At 34.7% G+C, this 15659-nt stretch overlaps 1 protein-coding gene across 1 annotated transcript; it reads left to right on the top strand.

The window, feature by feature from the left end:
* The first annotated feature begins 3422 nt into the window (after positions 1 to 3422).
* On the top strand, positions 3423 to 14659 carry LOC136416448 (fatty acyl-CoA reductase wat-like). Its single transcript, XM_066401621.1, has 10 exons — positions 3423 to 3552; positions 11893 to 12105; positions 12162 to 12240; positions 12294 to 12463; positions 12523 to 12668; positions 12728 to 12837; positions 13422 to 13623; positions 13678 to 13920; positions 13979 to 14236; positions 14296 to 14659. The coding sequence occupies exons 2-10, from the start codon at positions 11902 to 11904 to the stop codon at positions 14396 to 14398; spliced, it is 1515 nt and encodes a 504-aa protein (XP_066257718.1). The 5' UTR covers positions 3423 to 3552; positions 11893 to 11901; the 3' UTR covers positions 14399 to 14659.
* The last annotated feature ends 1000 nt before the right edge of the window (positions 14660 to 15659 follow it).

Raw genomic sequence — 15659 nt, 5'->3', positions numbered from 1 at the left:
GGCAAAAAGTCAAGAGCGATGTATTACGCATATTTCTGACCGTTTCTGATAGTCCGGAAGCCGTTTACCTCTCTGTTGGATCGACGTGCGTTGTAGTAGACGGAGCTTCTGACGTCAAGATAATATTTTGTGAGCCACATTTAAATTTCATTGGGGTTTGGGGTTTTTTAAACCGACAGTGATCGGGCCAGTCAAGGTTAGGTCAGGTATTAAATATACAGCGTGTCTTGCATGCCCACAATTGCTCTGAAACGACAGGAGTTACAAAAATCGATTAAGGGGAAAAAAGTTGCAATTTTTGGAAACTTTTAATATCCATAAACAAAGTTGACAAATTCATTTTAATTTCCGAGATTTTAGAAAAAAATGAGAAATTTACTGGAAGTATTTTTAATCGAAAACATTAAAAAAAACTATTAATTGGTCAATAAAAATTTTAAACATATTTTGGAAAAATCCATTAGTATCATGTCGGGATTATTAGCCGGCCAACTAAAAAGAAGTGCATAAATAATATTTTAATACCCTGCAAATACAAGAAAAGCTCCAAATTGAACCCAAATTGAACTCTCCAATTTATCTCCGTAATTGTTAAAATATTTTCTAATTGTTTTTCAGTTTTTCTCATAAGTAATAATGTAATCGGATCAAAATGCATTATGATGTAAAAATCACGTAATTTTTAACGTTAATACGATTGAGCTGACTTTTAAATTAGAACGGGTTTCTATTCGAAACCACATATCACATGTTTACAATAAGAACTTTTTCCACTATTATCATATTTACTTTCGGTTGGTACTGAAATACACTTGAGGTACAGAAATCAACTTGTCATTGAATGAATCACTATTCTATATTCTGTACGGAAAGTTCTAAGACGTACTTAACTAAATTACCGCATTACTAATTTACGAATCTTAATTATTCGGATTTTCGAAGAAATAAGTTTGAAATCAAAAAGTAAGTTACACAATGCAACAGGAATCTTTTGAAGGAAGGTTGAAAGTACACGAGAACTAAGAAACATAAAACTTCTAATGACAAGAATTAACAAAATTTGTTTATTATGAATGGAAGGTTTTGGTAGAAGGTACCACATGTCACTTAAGTACAGATCTCTATTTATTGGATTAGGTTTGGTCAAAAAGTGTTAATAGGTTTAATTCTATTGACAAAATGGTGAACAGATATTTAAAAATAAATTACATTGGTGAGTGTTTTGAATTATGTTTACTTTTAGATTTGCATCCTTAAACTTAATTTAAGTTTGAATCTCTCCCCAAAAGGCCTCAAAGTCGCCTCTATCTATAGCTCTCGTTGGCTAACACCTGTTGACATCACGACGGAGGTAATGCGTAATCCGTCTCATGATGATCTATAAGATTGTTCATACGTACACAAAAGGTATTCAATAAGAATATTAATCTCTTACACTTGTTGAGGTGTGCCAAACTCAAAAATTCATAAAAAAATCGACTAAGGTTAAAAAATTGAATTTTTTTAATGAGGAAAAAATCAGAAATTGGCCGTGTTCAGTGAACTTTGTGCGCATCCCCGACTGATGTCAACAAGACATCCTTTTCCTGAAGTAATCAGAAAAAGAACTAGATAGCATTTCTGATGTTTTAACTGCATTCTTCCAAACTGATGACCTGCAAGGGAGACAGCCGACGAAGAAAAAAGCATTCATGACGCCAGAACAGCCCCATATCGGAGAATGAAATGCAAGCTAGACACTCGACCTAGATTCTCGAGAGACTGAACTAAGGGTGAAAAAAGGATAATTTTCCTGAAAAAGATCAATCTGGGTCTACAGTGATAGCAGAGTAAAAAATGGCAGTCCCACTTGTCTCTGTTGGCAGGCGCTAAAAATCCATTGAAGACAGATAGAGGATAAGGGGATCAGGCCCAAAATTCTCACAAAACTCAGATTTTATTAGTGGACAAAAATCTCACACAGACCGCTTTCGTGAGCTCTAATAACCTCCTACCGAGGTGATTCATTATCCCGGGAGTCGCGTTTCCCGTGCACCTATGTCAAACTTTTACGCATATTTGCACATAAAGTGTATTGCAATTTTACGCAAATACAGGGTTTTGGAAAAGTTGGTACAAAACTTGAGGAGCTGAATGTACAGCCAAAAATAATAAAAAAGTTCCTACAAATATTGGTCCGACGGAGCACCGTTACTGAGATATAGCCCTCCAAAGGGATCATTTGGATATTTTTTAATATAACTTTCTTTCTTATTAAAATAATGGATTGAAAATTGTAAGTAATAAGCATACCGTATCAGTTTTTTAACTACCCTTGACAGAAATTTTTCGATTTTTTTTAATTCCTTTGAATTATCGAGCAGATAATATTATTTTTTAATGAATTAGACTTTTTTGAAGAAAAAATGTTTCTACTTTTTTAAAAATTTTGTGTAGTTTAATCAGAAATAATAATTTTTTAAATAATGTATGACTCAGAACAGTAACATTTTTTAAATATTTTCACATAGTAGGTATCTTTTACGGTTTTCATTGCAGCGATTGTCACTTTCATGTGCTATCATTTAAATTCTTATGTTTCTTTAATTTCTTAGTTGTGATCTTTGTGTTTGACTTTGCATTACATTTGATTTTTTTACGACCATCGACTATTATACTTTTACTAGCCGTGAGTACAGTTGTAATATATTTGTTAAAAATGTGAAAGCGACAATTACTATAATGACAATTACTATAATGAGTATGAGAGATGCCTGATATGTGAAAATGTTAAAAAGTATTACGGTTCTGAGTTATACATTATTTTGAAAATAATTATTTCGGATTAAACTACGCAAAATTCGAAAAAAAAGTAGAGAAATGACAGCAACATTTTTTTTCTTCAAAAAAGTCTAATTCGTTAAAAAATAGTATTATTTGCTTGATAGTTCAAAAGAATTTAAAAAAATCGAAAAATTTCTGTTAATGGTTGTTTATAATGGATTTTCATAAAACTTATGATAGTCAAAGACCCTTATGGTGTGATTATTATCTACAATTTTAATTCTGTTATCTTAATCAAAAATAATGTTATTTTAAAACATACCTAAATGATAGGACCTCTTTGGAGAGCTATATTTCAGTAACGGTACTCCGTCGGACCAATGTTTATAGGAACTTTTTTTACTATTTTTGACTCTACTTTCACCTCCTTAAGTTCTGTACCAACTTTTCCAAACACCCTGTATGCATAAGATCCTGACCAAAAACCGAAATGGTACGCCATTGCAAAAACCTTAGGCGGCACCGCTGGCATTTCTAATCTCTACATATCGAACATCGTTCAACCGTTTACGCTCAGGTATCCCCCACTACCCCTTCGGACTCGTGCAGAATGAAAATGTTTAAATTATTCGTTAACTGACCGCTTTATTTAGTCCTTAGAAGATTTTAGTGTACGTTGCACCCCGTGGGCACTACCAAACTCCTGCAGTCGCACTAAAATTTTCTAAAATTGGCAGTTTTCAACTAGTGTGGTGGTTTTGGGTGGAAGATCACTTTTCCTAAGAAAACGTAAGTTTTTTGTTTGTTTTCAATTTTAGTGAATGTTTACTAAAATTTCTCAAAAAGGTTTCAATCACCCTGTTGGTGATTGAAAATCGCCGTTTTATATTGACTTATTCGCATATTCGATTATTACCTATTCAAACACACTTTGAAATGCGCCGCTGGGCTTTATATTGTTATGCAAAAGAAACGGTACTTGTCCTATTTGCCAACCAACGGCATAATCATTACAAATCACATAAGCAAATTGTTTATAGCTTTCCAAATTTTGTTATGCAATCAGGAAGTGAGAAGACATCTTTCACTCTTGTAGTTATGTAGTGCTCGATAGTATATCTAAGAAATCTACAGCAAATTACGTCATAGTGAAAATGAGCAACCCAAATTTTAGGTTCATTTTAACTTGTGTTATGACATAAAACATTTTTTATTTCATGTACATTAAGAGCAGGTGTTGGGCTAAGTATAGTCCAATGTACAGAGTGTCCCTGAAATGACTATACAACGCTTGACCAAAAATTCTTTAATGAAAAATAAGGCGTTTTAGGCAAACTTACCTATATCCGATGTTGCTTCGTTTTGCCGCTACCGGACGCCAAAGTTCTCAAAACGATATCGTCTTTTTCGAAAATCGATGAAGCTAAACGCTTTCATCGATTTTCACTAATTTTAGAACTAAGTTAGAGAAGAGCTAATACATAAATCGGCTAAGCCTTACTTTTTATGCATAGTATTTTTTCTTCCATTTTCTCCGCTATTTATTTAATTTTAATTTTAAAATTGATAGCAAAACCATCGCCATCTTGGTTTCGAAAAGTCGAAAATATCGAAAAAGTGAAATTGGACTTTGATACAGATTTGCGGCAAAATCGAGTGAAGTAGTTTGGATTTTTCTGCATAATGAGTTAAAGCGCAATTAACTATAATTAATCATAATTGTCACTTATTTATTGCCAGACGTGTATCAATCATTCTTAAATATCTCGCCCAATAAGTAGAGAAAAGATAAAAACGCTTTTTCAAAGTTTCACTTTTTTTCGAGTATCTCCGAAATTTTTCGAATTTTATATTGGCACATTCTTGACCCCCACATTGCGCATTTTGCTTCGATTAACTGACTTCTAATCTTTTATGTTTACCAAAGTCCCCATGGCTGAACTTCACAAACAAACACTCTATATACAGGGTTTAACGCATCATCAAGGAGATATTTCAAGGAGTGATAGTACTCTGCAAAACAATAAAAAACTGCTAATAGACCCATTGTCAAAAAGACATCATTTTCCATATATAGGATGGTAAAGTTTCACATTTTTTGTCATATTTTGCGTTTTTTCTCCTGTATTTCTTTGAGCGAAATTTTTAAATTTTCATTCTCCTAGTTCCTATAAGACTCTCCACAATAAAATGTCAAAATTGTCGATAGCCATATACAGGGTATCATTTTTTTGAGTCACGTACTATTCTATGATTATATTTCTTTTTTGTAATACCCTGTATGAAGAATTCTAATGCCATATTAAAATTTCTTCTTCGATTCTTTAGCTTTTTGGTCTCTTACAGTATTTTCGTATTTTTAATCGTTTTCATAGAATTTGCAAAACTTTTCTTAATTTGTATCTATCGATACAAATTAAGAAAGTCCATTCTACATATCCCGGTTTGTAATCAAGGATGCCATGGCTGAAGTTCAGCCAATTTAATAATTTTGTTTTACATTTTCAAAACTTTAATTCAAGAAATACGTGAGAAAAATGCAAAATATGAGATAAAATGTGAAACTTTGCCACCCTATACATCGAAAATGGTGCCTTTATGACCATGGGTCTATTAGCATTTTTTTGTTATTTTGTAGAGCGCTATCACCCCCTGAAATATTTCCATAACGATATGTAACACCCTGTATATACCCAAAAATAAAAAAAGAATAACTATAGAAATTTGTCCCATGCACTGAAGTATTAAAAAAGTAGTTGATACTAACATTTCTGGTTTTCATTTTTTTTATGGCGGAAAAACGCTATTTGCGATTTGTTGCAAAGAAAATCGTGTAGTATGCAAGTTATAATAAAAGAATGTATTATAATTACACCAGGAAATTTAAGTTAACAAGTAATAAAGGTTACGTGATCGGTGTTATATCTGATTTCGATGTTTATATGGGTCGATGTTGGTGATAAGCTCAATAATAGTCCAATTATTGGGATTAAGTGTTACGTTGCTCGGTTCCATTTCACTAAATACTAAACAATATTTGCACATTTCGATGAATCGCACGTAAGATCCCGGCGAATGTGGCAAATTACTTCCTCAGGCCTCGCACATTCTTCAGTACGATTTTCGAACAAAAATCTTCTAAATATGGCATAGTTTAAAGTAGGTACTGCTTACATTATTCTCTACTTATCTTGTGCTAATTGGATGATTTCCGTTGGTCTCGTTAAAAGCCCGTGTCCGATCGTCAAATAAAAGTTTGATGTTGAAAATTCAAATTTAATCTGTGCTTAAACGGAACTTTGAAGAGGTAAGAGTTGTTAATTATTTACATACTGAAATTACACAATACAATATTACATATTACACAACTGAAAATGCCCTTAGTAGAAACAAGAAAAGGGCTCTAAGAGAACCTTCCCCTCCCCCCACCTTCCCCCCTAAGTCCCAATGGTGTTCGGAATTACAAGAGATAATTTAAAGTGTATTACCTACCCTCACGATAAGGTTGATGAGGGTCTAGAAGAACTATTCTTGTTTATACGGAATTTCCTATATGTTTGAGACTTTGGGACAATGGTGATTTTTGCTGTTAATAGAACAGTGACCCACCGACAATCGTCAGAAAACTGAAACTCCCCTAATTAAAATCCAATAAAATCTCGCGCAGAATACCAAAGTAGATGAATCAAAACACCTCGAGAATAATAAAAACAATCGTCCTCTACATATTTATTATTGTTGCACAAAATATCGGACATTGAGCACGTTTCAAGACACTTGGCAATGAAACACTAAATTTGACCTATATTCACCTGCATTTTTGGACAATAATAATACACCTCAAATAACAATAGACGATGGTATTGACCCAAAGGTGTATTTTTCTATTATGGGGACCAGGGGTTGAATAAAGTGATGTTCAGTATTTTTTATCGCTGCATAAAAATGAATATGCAGAAGTCAGGAGCTTTTAATGGAGAAAAGTGCTTGACTAAAAATGACGCATGAATGCACGTGCTATTAGATGCAGATACGCGTGATGATATTAGTACTGTACAGAATATTTTAACATAAAGTTTTGGGTTTTTTCCATTGTCAAGTAAAATTCTCATCGGACCTGAAGGTATTCGATTCTTTCCCAGCCTCATACGTGAAGCTATTTGACAAACAAGTCTGTTTTTGTCTTTTATAAGTATGAACAAGGCATACATAAATATTGCATGAATAAATTTACTTTGACAACGTGCTTTTTGCGCTTTTTTGCCTTTTACTTGACCATCCAACAAGCCGTTTCCCTATCTATTTAAATTTAAGAATTAGTAGTAATTTAATTACTTTCATGTCTTGAAAATAGCTAAAAAGTGTTGACGAAACGTCAAAAACATCGCACAGTCGGCTTTTTTGAAACATGCGCAGATCAGCACAGATGGAGTAGTGTCACATTTCGTCTTCAAATCCCGGTCGGGTAAACGTCTTCAATTAATTTCTAACAACAATTTTAAACAACTAAAATTTTTTGCGAGTTTCATTCAACAGTTTTTCTCCAAATCCAACAATTTGTGAAAAATAAAAGGAATTCACTGCTGTCAGGGCCGGCCTTAGCAAGTCTGGCGCCTTGAACGAAATTTTTAATCACTGTCCCCTGCCCCCAAGAAAAACCGTCGACCAGAAAAGTCTGCCGTCGCCCTCGTGGACCCCTACTGTTTACTGCAGGCATTTTGATATCAAATACCGACAAAAAGTTTCCACATGAACACATGCCACTTTGATTTGTGTTAAGTAAAAACTATTTACCGCAGGCGTGTGGTAAAGTGCTCCTTTCAACTCGCAAAACCAAGGGATAAAGCTCCTTTTTCGCAAACTCGTAGGAAACATAATGAAACTTCTTGCAAAAAAGTCATTTTGTATTTATAAAAGAACACAATTCTGTATAAGGGCATTCTCCCACTTTGAGCGGCATATCGCTGTCACACTCTAATAGCGAGTATTTAATATTATGAGTATTCAGTGATTTACGGATGCAAATCATGACACGTTCGAATCAATCATCATGATCATCAGAGATGTCCCTCACGCGTACACGACCAATAAAAATGCGTCAGAACTCTCCATATTTGTGACGCAATGTTCACCTTTGAGAGTTTGAAATTGGATGTAGTGCCTGAGCTAGTGTATTTATTAGTCAGATTTATTAAGTCAGGACACTTAATCCTCAAAAACTCAAATTTTGAACTTCGTGATGGTAGCGATTTCAAAGCAGTATGAAGGCATTAAAGTTTGGAATAGTTGCTGGGTTATATACAGGATGATCGGTTTTGTGTCTGCAAAAAAGAAATGTGTGAAACTACATCCTAAATGGAGTAAAACCCCATCAAGAGCATCAGTCTGTCTCAATCCGTTCCAGAGATACAATCTTTCCAAAGTTTTATCCAGAAAACCACGTCTTTTGTAATAAGAACACATATCGTCCATTTTAACCAAATGTTTCTCCACTTTGGACTACATTTTCGAAAGCAGGGTTAAATTTTCTATTAGATTAGTATATTTTCATGTTTCAAGAGTGCTAATTTACAGACCAAATTCTCAACGCAAAAATTAAAAATTTCAAAAAGTCAAAATTTACGATTATCTTTTATGGACGGAACTATTGTTGCTGTGGATATCATAGATATCAATAAACAAAGATTGTGTTTACACTTGTTGAAGCGTTTATAGTCAGAAAACTTAGTATTTTGATTTAATTTTCAATCACACAAGATGGCCTCTTTTATTACTCGGGAATACGTTGACATGCATTTCATTTATGGATTATGTAATGGGAATGCCCTTGCAGCTGAGTGGGAGTACAGAAATCGGTATCTAGGAGCTCCTCCGCATTATTCTGTTGCCGTTCGACAATGGATAAGTGAAAATTATCCTACTTAGATAGGTCGAAGAGGTGTAACCGCTTGGCCAGGAAGGTCCCCGGACCTAAGTCCAATGGACTTCTTTTTGTGGGACTTCGTGAAGCAACAAATATACTCTACTGCTATTAATACAGCAGAGGAATTATGCGAAAGAATTGAGGTGGCGGCAGCACGGGTTAGGCAGATTTTAACATTTGATGTAACTATTAAAGAAATGAGGAAACGTGCAAGAGCACGTGTGAGAAACAATGGGAGACATTTTCAACATTTACTGTAATGCTAATTTTTATTTATTTATTAAAAAAATGTAATTCAAGAAAATTGTAGTATTAAAAATATATTATATAATTAAATACAATGTCAATAAAATAGTTAATTTCTAAGTTTTAAAGTATGTTTTAATTAATTGACTTGCAATTTCTAATGTATTCCGCTATTAATTGAGTAAGCGATACCATGTTTTTGTTTAATTAATAATAGAAAATGAATGTTCAAAATAGATCTCTATTCACGAACTTTCTTATATCATCTCTTCAAAACTTTGGAAAGATTATATCTCTGGAACGGATTGAGATAGACCGATGCACTTGATGAAGTTTTATTCCATCTAGGATGTAGTTTCACACATTTTTTTTTTACAGACACAAAACTGACCACCCTGTATATAGAAGCCGTGTTAAGTAGTGGGCCATAAAAATTAAAAAACGACCGGAAACCATAACGAATTCGCCTAAATTGAGAAATTATTGACGTGATACCACATGATGAGAGGCTCCACATGTCGACATTTTATGATTTACCTACTTTTAATGGTCTTCAACCGAGTTCCCAACATTTCTTTCATAGTAATTTAGATGGATTTTTCCAGAATTTATACTTAGAATAACTTTTTAAAACAGCAGTAAAATTCGTGAATTTTCTGCTTCGAAATTATCATCTATTCTGGAGCCAGTTTATCTAGGACTTATCGAGAATGCAGGCTGAATTTTGCTTTTTAAAAAATTTTATGTGCCAAAATTTTTGCGAATGGAATACTGGACTGTATCACATGTTCCATCCGGAATACGAAGCTTCTTCACGGGCGCTACACATTTTAACTCATCTAGTTATCTGCCGAATTTTCTCCCTTCATGATTCAATGGCGTTCTTCTTAATAGAGAAAAATTATACGTTGATTATGAGTAGGATCGGTTTTAGCGAGTCTGGCGTCCTGGGTAAACTTCACCCGCCCTCGTACTCCCAAGAAAAATATTGTAGCTGACCAGGAAAGTTCACCGCCCTGAGCCGTCGCCTAACCTTGCCCTCCTCTCCCCTCCTACCCTTAAGGCCGGTACCGGTTATGAGCTATGGAAGTTACTTATCAAGTGATTTGCATGGGAAAGACCCTGCTGATTACATGGTTTGCACATTAAGCACTGCTAACATAAATACAACTATATCAATACCAATTATACGACCATTGATTGAGTCGTGCTTTGATTGTGGAACATATACGCTCATTAGTGCGTCAAACTACGACACCTCGGTAAATATGAGTTAAACAAATGTATCAAATCAAAATTTTTTATCATTAAGAGGTGCGTATTTTAAAATTATTTTCAAATGTACAGGGTGCGCCATAAAAGCGTGGTAGAACCAAATTATGTTTTTTTTGTGGAACCTCTCAATTTTTTTGCCATTTTCGGATTATCTTCAAATTTTAACGTTAATTTGTGTAAAGAGCCTTATGTCAAAAATTTATCGTTTCGTTATTCGGGAAAATTCGAAAATTTTAATTAGCAAGATTTCACAGAAATCGATGCTGTATTCTAACCACTGCGAATTTCAGAAACGATTTTATGAGGCTCCAAGAAAACCTAATAAGATACGTTTTGATGTTTTTTAATAAAAAAAAAAAGTTTTCCATAACACCTGAAAAGGCCTCCGAAGTTACATTACTTCAAACCTCAATAACTACTTTACTTCAAATGGAATACCCCAATTTCCTCGACAACGTCGTGTTTAAAATCCAAAAATTAACAACTTTTGTCAGCATTACCTTATCCATACAGTTCCCGAAAATGGTTCCTTTTTGGTTTCTAAATGTTTCAAAAGTCACAACGGTGACGTCATTATACGTAAATGTTGCGAGACACTCGGTAACGTCTGGCGTCATTTAGACATTTTTCATGACTATCAATTACCGTATTATTATTTTATTTCCGGAATCGCGCGTTAATTATATTGTATTTGTCGTTAATATTATCGTTAATATTTCGTTAATAATCGAAACGGCAACTGTGTTCTGATCAAAATGGCGGACAATCTTAGAATTTGTTATGAATAGCTCATTTGCATAAAAATAAAATATTTTCCTGTTGGTTTTCTCATTTTTGGGTTTTTAATACGATGTCGTTGAGAAAATTGGGGCATTTCATTTGAAATAAGCAAGTTATGGACGTTTGAGCTCATGCAACTTTGGAGGCGTATATCGGGGGTTATGGAAAACTGTTTTTTAAGTAAGACACGTCCAAACATAGCTTATTGAGTCTTCTTGTAGTCCCATAAGACTGATTCCGAAATTCACAGCAGTTAGAATAGAGCACTGATTTCTGTAAGACCTTGCAACTATCAAAATTTTCGAACCGTAAATTTTTGACATAAGACTTTTTACATAAACTGCCCTTAAGTTTTGATAATAAATCCGAAAATGGCTAAAAAAATTGAGGGGTTCTATTAAAAAAAATATAATAAATTGGTCCTGCCACATTTTTTTAGGGACCCTGTACATTTGAAAATAATTTTAAAATACGCACCTTTCAATAACCAAAAACTTTAGTATAAAACGTTTCCTTCTAAAACTCATATTTACTGAGATACCGCACCTTGACGCACTAATCGGTAACCCTGTATATGATATTTTAATACACCATCCCACTAATCTATGGAAGACGTATGTGTTGGATGCACCTTTTGGCCTGGATCGCGTTGAGTTCTCGCGTCCCAAAACTTCAGAACCAAACTTCAATTACTTCTAAATCTACCTTAAATGCTAATAATCGTTATGATAACTAAAACCAGAACCTTGAATTGACATAAGCATTATCCACGCTTTTTATAGAAATAAGAAAGTTAAACACAATAATAGTTAATAATTATTGTATAGCTTACATTCTCCATCGCTCAAATTACTAGTTATTACCCAACAGACCACTTATCTGTAAACAGTTGTTCCCCTTTGCAGACCAAAACCATGGAGAAGGTGCAGGGTAAGTCGGAGATTCAGGAGTTCTACAAGGGGACCAACGTCTTCGTAACTGGTGGAACTGGGTTCATGGGTAAAATCTTAATCGAGAAGCTGCTGAGGGACACTGAGATCGAAACCATTTACGTGCTGATTCGAGAAAAGAAGGGGAAGACTCCTCACATGAGGATAGACTCCTTGTTTGATGACGTGGTAGGTGTGAACAAAAAACTCCAAATTTTGCCGTTTATTAATCTAATTTTCTTAAGATATTTGATCGGGTTAAGGCGGAAAAACCAAAATGCCGGAATAAAATTGAAGCCATCCCTGGTGACTGTTCCTTAGCAGGTATGCATTCGTAATTATCCAGACTTATTTATGAGTTTAACACATATTCTCAGGACTCGGGATTTCAATAACAGACAGGCAGAAGCTCATCTCGAACATTAATGTCGTATTCCATGTAGCGGCAACAGTTAACTTTAACGAGCAAATAAAGTTGGCCTACAACATCAACGTAAACGGCACTAAAAATCTCTTGAATTTGGCCAGAGAAATGACGAGTCTCAAGGTAAAATGAAACAACAATTATGGTAGACAATTATCTAATAAAATTACAAAACCATTTAGTCAGTAATGCACGTATCGACTGCATTTTCCAACTGCACACGACTGGAAATCGATGAGCAAATCTACGACCATCCTTTACGATGTTCCGATGTTGAGGCTGTGTTAGAAAAAATGAGTGAGCACGAATCGGATTTGTGTACTTCTCAGTGAGTTGCCCCAAGAACCCACTACAGTAAATGTTTAAAGGTTTTATCTTTTTGACCAGGTTTCTAGGGAATTGGCCCAACACGTACACCTTCACCAAAGCGATGGCGGAATCGCTCATTAAAGACATATCCAATGGAATTCCTATAGGAATTTTTCGGCCAGGAATAGGTGAGTATACAGGGTGATTCGCAATGCAATGGATATGAGTGAAGAGTACCTCTAAAGAGGTGGATGTTTTATTAAATTATTTACTCAGCGATTGCTCAAATAATTGCCTCAAAAAATGTCTTCAAAAGTCCGAAAAAAAACCCGTATTTCGGTAATAGAACAACTAAATTGTTAAAATGCAGTAATCTTATTTGGTAGAAACGCGAAGTAACTGGCGCTCAAGAAGGGCTTAAGAGAGCGCCACCCCTAAAACATTAAGACTTTTTTAACCCTAATTTTATTCACAATTAAGGTATACCAGTTACATAATCATTTCATTTTACGCTTCTTGTTTTTGTCAATTTTTCCGTCCGTTATTAATTACGAATTCGTTTAAAGTCCGCCAGAGAAAAAGTCACACTGATTTAAATCTGGTGATCACAGTGGCCACTGTTAAGGGCAGTTATTTTCACGACCTATTCATCAGCTTGGAAATTATTAGTTTACTCTGCACGCACCCGTTCTGTGTCCACTACATTGCGAAGCACCCTGTATAGCAAAGTTATTCGTTTATTATTAACCTAATTATTGTAATTTTTTAAAAGTTGTATCAACATACAAAGAACCCTTCACTGGCTGGATAGACAACCTCTATGGGCCTACAGGGATGACGGTAGGCACAATTTCAGGGTTTCTCAGAGTTTCATTTGCCGATGAAATGCAACAGGCCGATATAGTGCCTGTAGACACATGTGTGGCTGGTCTGATTGCTGCTGCCTGGAATACTGCTCAAAGAAATATCGAAAGGTAGGACATTCTCATTGTTTGATAGTGAAGTGCTGATGATTTGCAACTCACCAGGAAAACGGAAAATATCCCGGTGTTCAACTATGTTTCCTCCCCGGAAAATCCCATTATATGGCGAGAGTTTAGGGACTTGAACATGATTTATGGAAATACCTACGCGTCTTGCAATGCCATTTGGTGCCCCTTTAATATTTCGACTGTCAATCCCTATGTGTATTCCATATTAGTTTTCTTTTTGCACATTTTGCCTGCAGCTGTGATGGACTTATTTTCTTTGTTAATTGGAAGGAAGCCAACGTAAGTCTCCATACACAATAGCTATACCAGATGAAATGTATTTTCTGGTTTTTTGCAGATTACTAAAAGTATACAAAAAAATCCACAAATTTTCGAATATCCTCCAGTTTTTCTGCACGAGAGAGTGGAAATTCAGCAACAAAAACACCCAAGCGTTGTGGCTGAAAATGAACAAAACGGATCAAGAGTTGTTTCCGTTTAGCATGAAACACGTGCTGTGGTCACAATTCTTCAAGAGATACTTGAAAGGAATCAGGAAGTACTTGCTGAAGGAACCGGAGAGTACTTTGAAGTCTGGGAAATTACGAATCGAAAGGTAAAAGCTGCTTATCTTCTAATAAGGAATAAATGTAATATGAGAATCTGCCATTCCAGGTTCATCATACTGCACCACATCATTAAGAACGTAACTGTGTATTTGGTAATATCATTAGCTTTATCTCTTCTTAAGAATACCTGGAACGTTATATTCGGTTGAACACTAATTTAAGGTAAAAATTAATTTTGTAAATCTGATGTAAATTGTACAGCGAAAGGTGCCGGTAAACATGAAAAACCCCCTAAGATTGACATCTTATCTTTAAGTCCTACTTGATCATCCTATCAACTGAGTTTTCTAACATTTTTTTGTTTATTTGTTAGTGACCAAACAGTCATATTAGTAGATGGCCATAAAACCTATTTGTACATAAAATACTTATTTATACCTACAATTAATCATTGTATTTTATGTAGGGGAATGTTATAATCATATTGTGATGAACGTATTTTAGATCCTTTAATATAATGATTTTATTTTATGTTTTATTTTATGCCAAGGCAGCGTTGCGCAACCGAGGCTTTCAGTTTGAATTTGTTCAAAAAAATGGAAAAAATCTAATAGTTCACATATGCAATTTCCCCAGATCTGGGGAAGAGTTGCGCAACTTCGCAACGTCGCACTAAAGGACGTCCCAAGCTCATATTCTCAAGAAAATCTCAATATTCTAGGCATTTACACGTTGCTTGTCATCTTAGATTTGCGTCGTATGTTTAAAAAGCACCCTGTATAATGTGCCAGATAAGGAAGAATTATTTAGGCAAGAGCTAGTGTGAACGAGACAGACGGGTAGGTTCATTCGCTTAAATACCCTTTTTCGTGAATATCCTTACTTTTTGACCGCATATGTAAAGTCTGTAGCTTTAAGAGGTCAAACAAAAACGAAATTCGGTAAAGGAAAAATACAGACTCTCATTTCAAAAATTAAGGTAATGAAGAAATCGCAAAGTAGAAACGTCGCATCTGGCACCTTAATTGAATGTATCCATGACAATTTTTTTAACATTATTTTCAAATAAAGCCTAAATGGAATGAAAACGGTGTTGTAATATATCATATATTTTCACAGATCTTAAGGACTCATGGGAATTTTCTTAATTTCAAAATTGCATGTGATTGAGCAAGCAATTACGCAACTCTGCCACGATTCAACCGACCCTAAATCTCATACAATTTTCGAGGTCCTAATGATCTCGCTTGAATTTGAGACACTTTGTATACTATTTTTCTATCATTTTTTCTATTTTCCATTCTTCAACATTAATTTATTTAAATAAATCTTTATAACCATGTCGCTTTGTTTTCGAGTAACAAGGGGATTAATAAGAAGCGCGTTTTCAACGCTTTTTAAAGGGAGTTTTAGCAACGATAGCTCCTTTAAAATCCAGAAACTACATTTTTCCCAAGTGATGTAGAGGAG

The sequence above is a fragment of the Euwallacea similis genome, chromosome 23 (assembly GCF_039881205.1).
Source record: "Euwallacea similis isolate ESF13 chromosome 23, ESF131.1, whole genome shotgun sequence".
NCBI lineage: Eukaryota > Metazoa > Arthropoda > Insecta > Coleoptera > Curculionidae > Euwallacea > Euwallacea similis.
This window is presented reverse-complemented; position numbering and strand designations above follow the sequence as displayed.

Coding starts and splice junctions, on each gene's coding strand:
- LOC136416448 (XM_066401621.1), top strand. CDS start 11,902: ATGGAGAAGGTGCAGGGTAAGTCGGAGATTCAGGAGTTCTACAAGGGG. Junction 13,624..13,677: donor GCTCAAAGAAATATCGAAAG/GTAGGACATTCT, acceptor GCAACTCACCAG/GAAAACGGAAAATATCCCGG. Junction 13,921..13,978: donor TTAATTGGAAGGAAGCCAAC/GTAAGTCTCCAT, acceptor GGTTTTTTGCAG/ATTACTAAAAGTATACAAAA.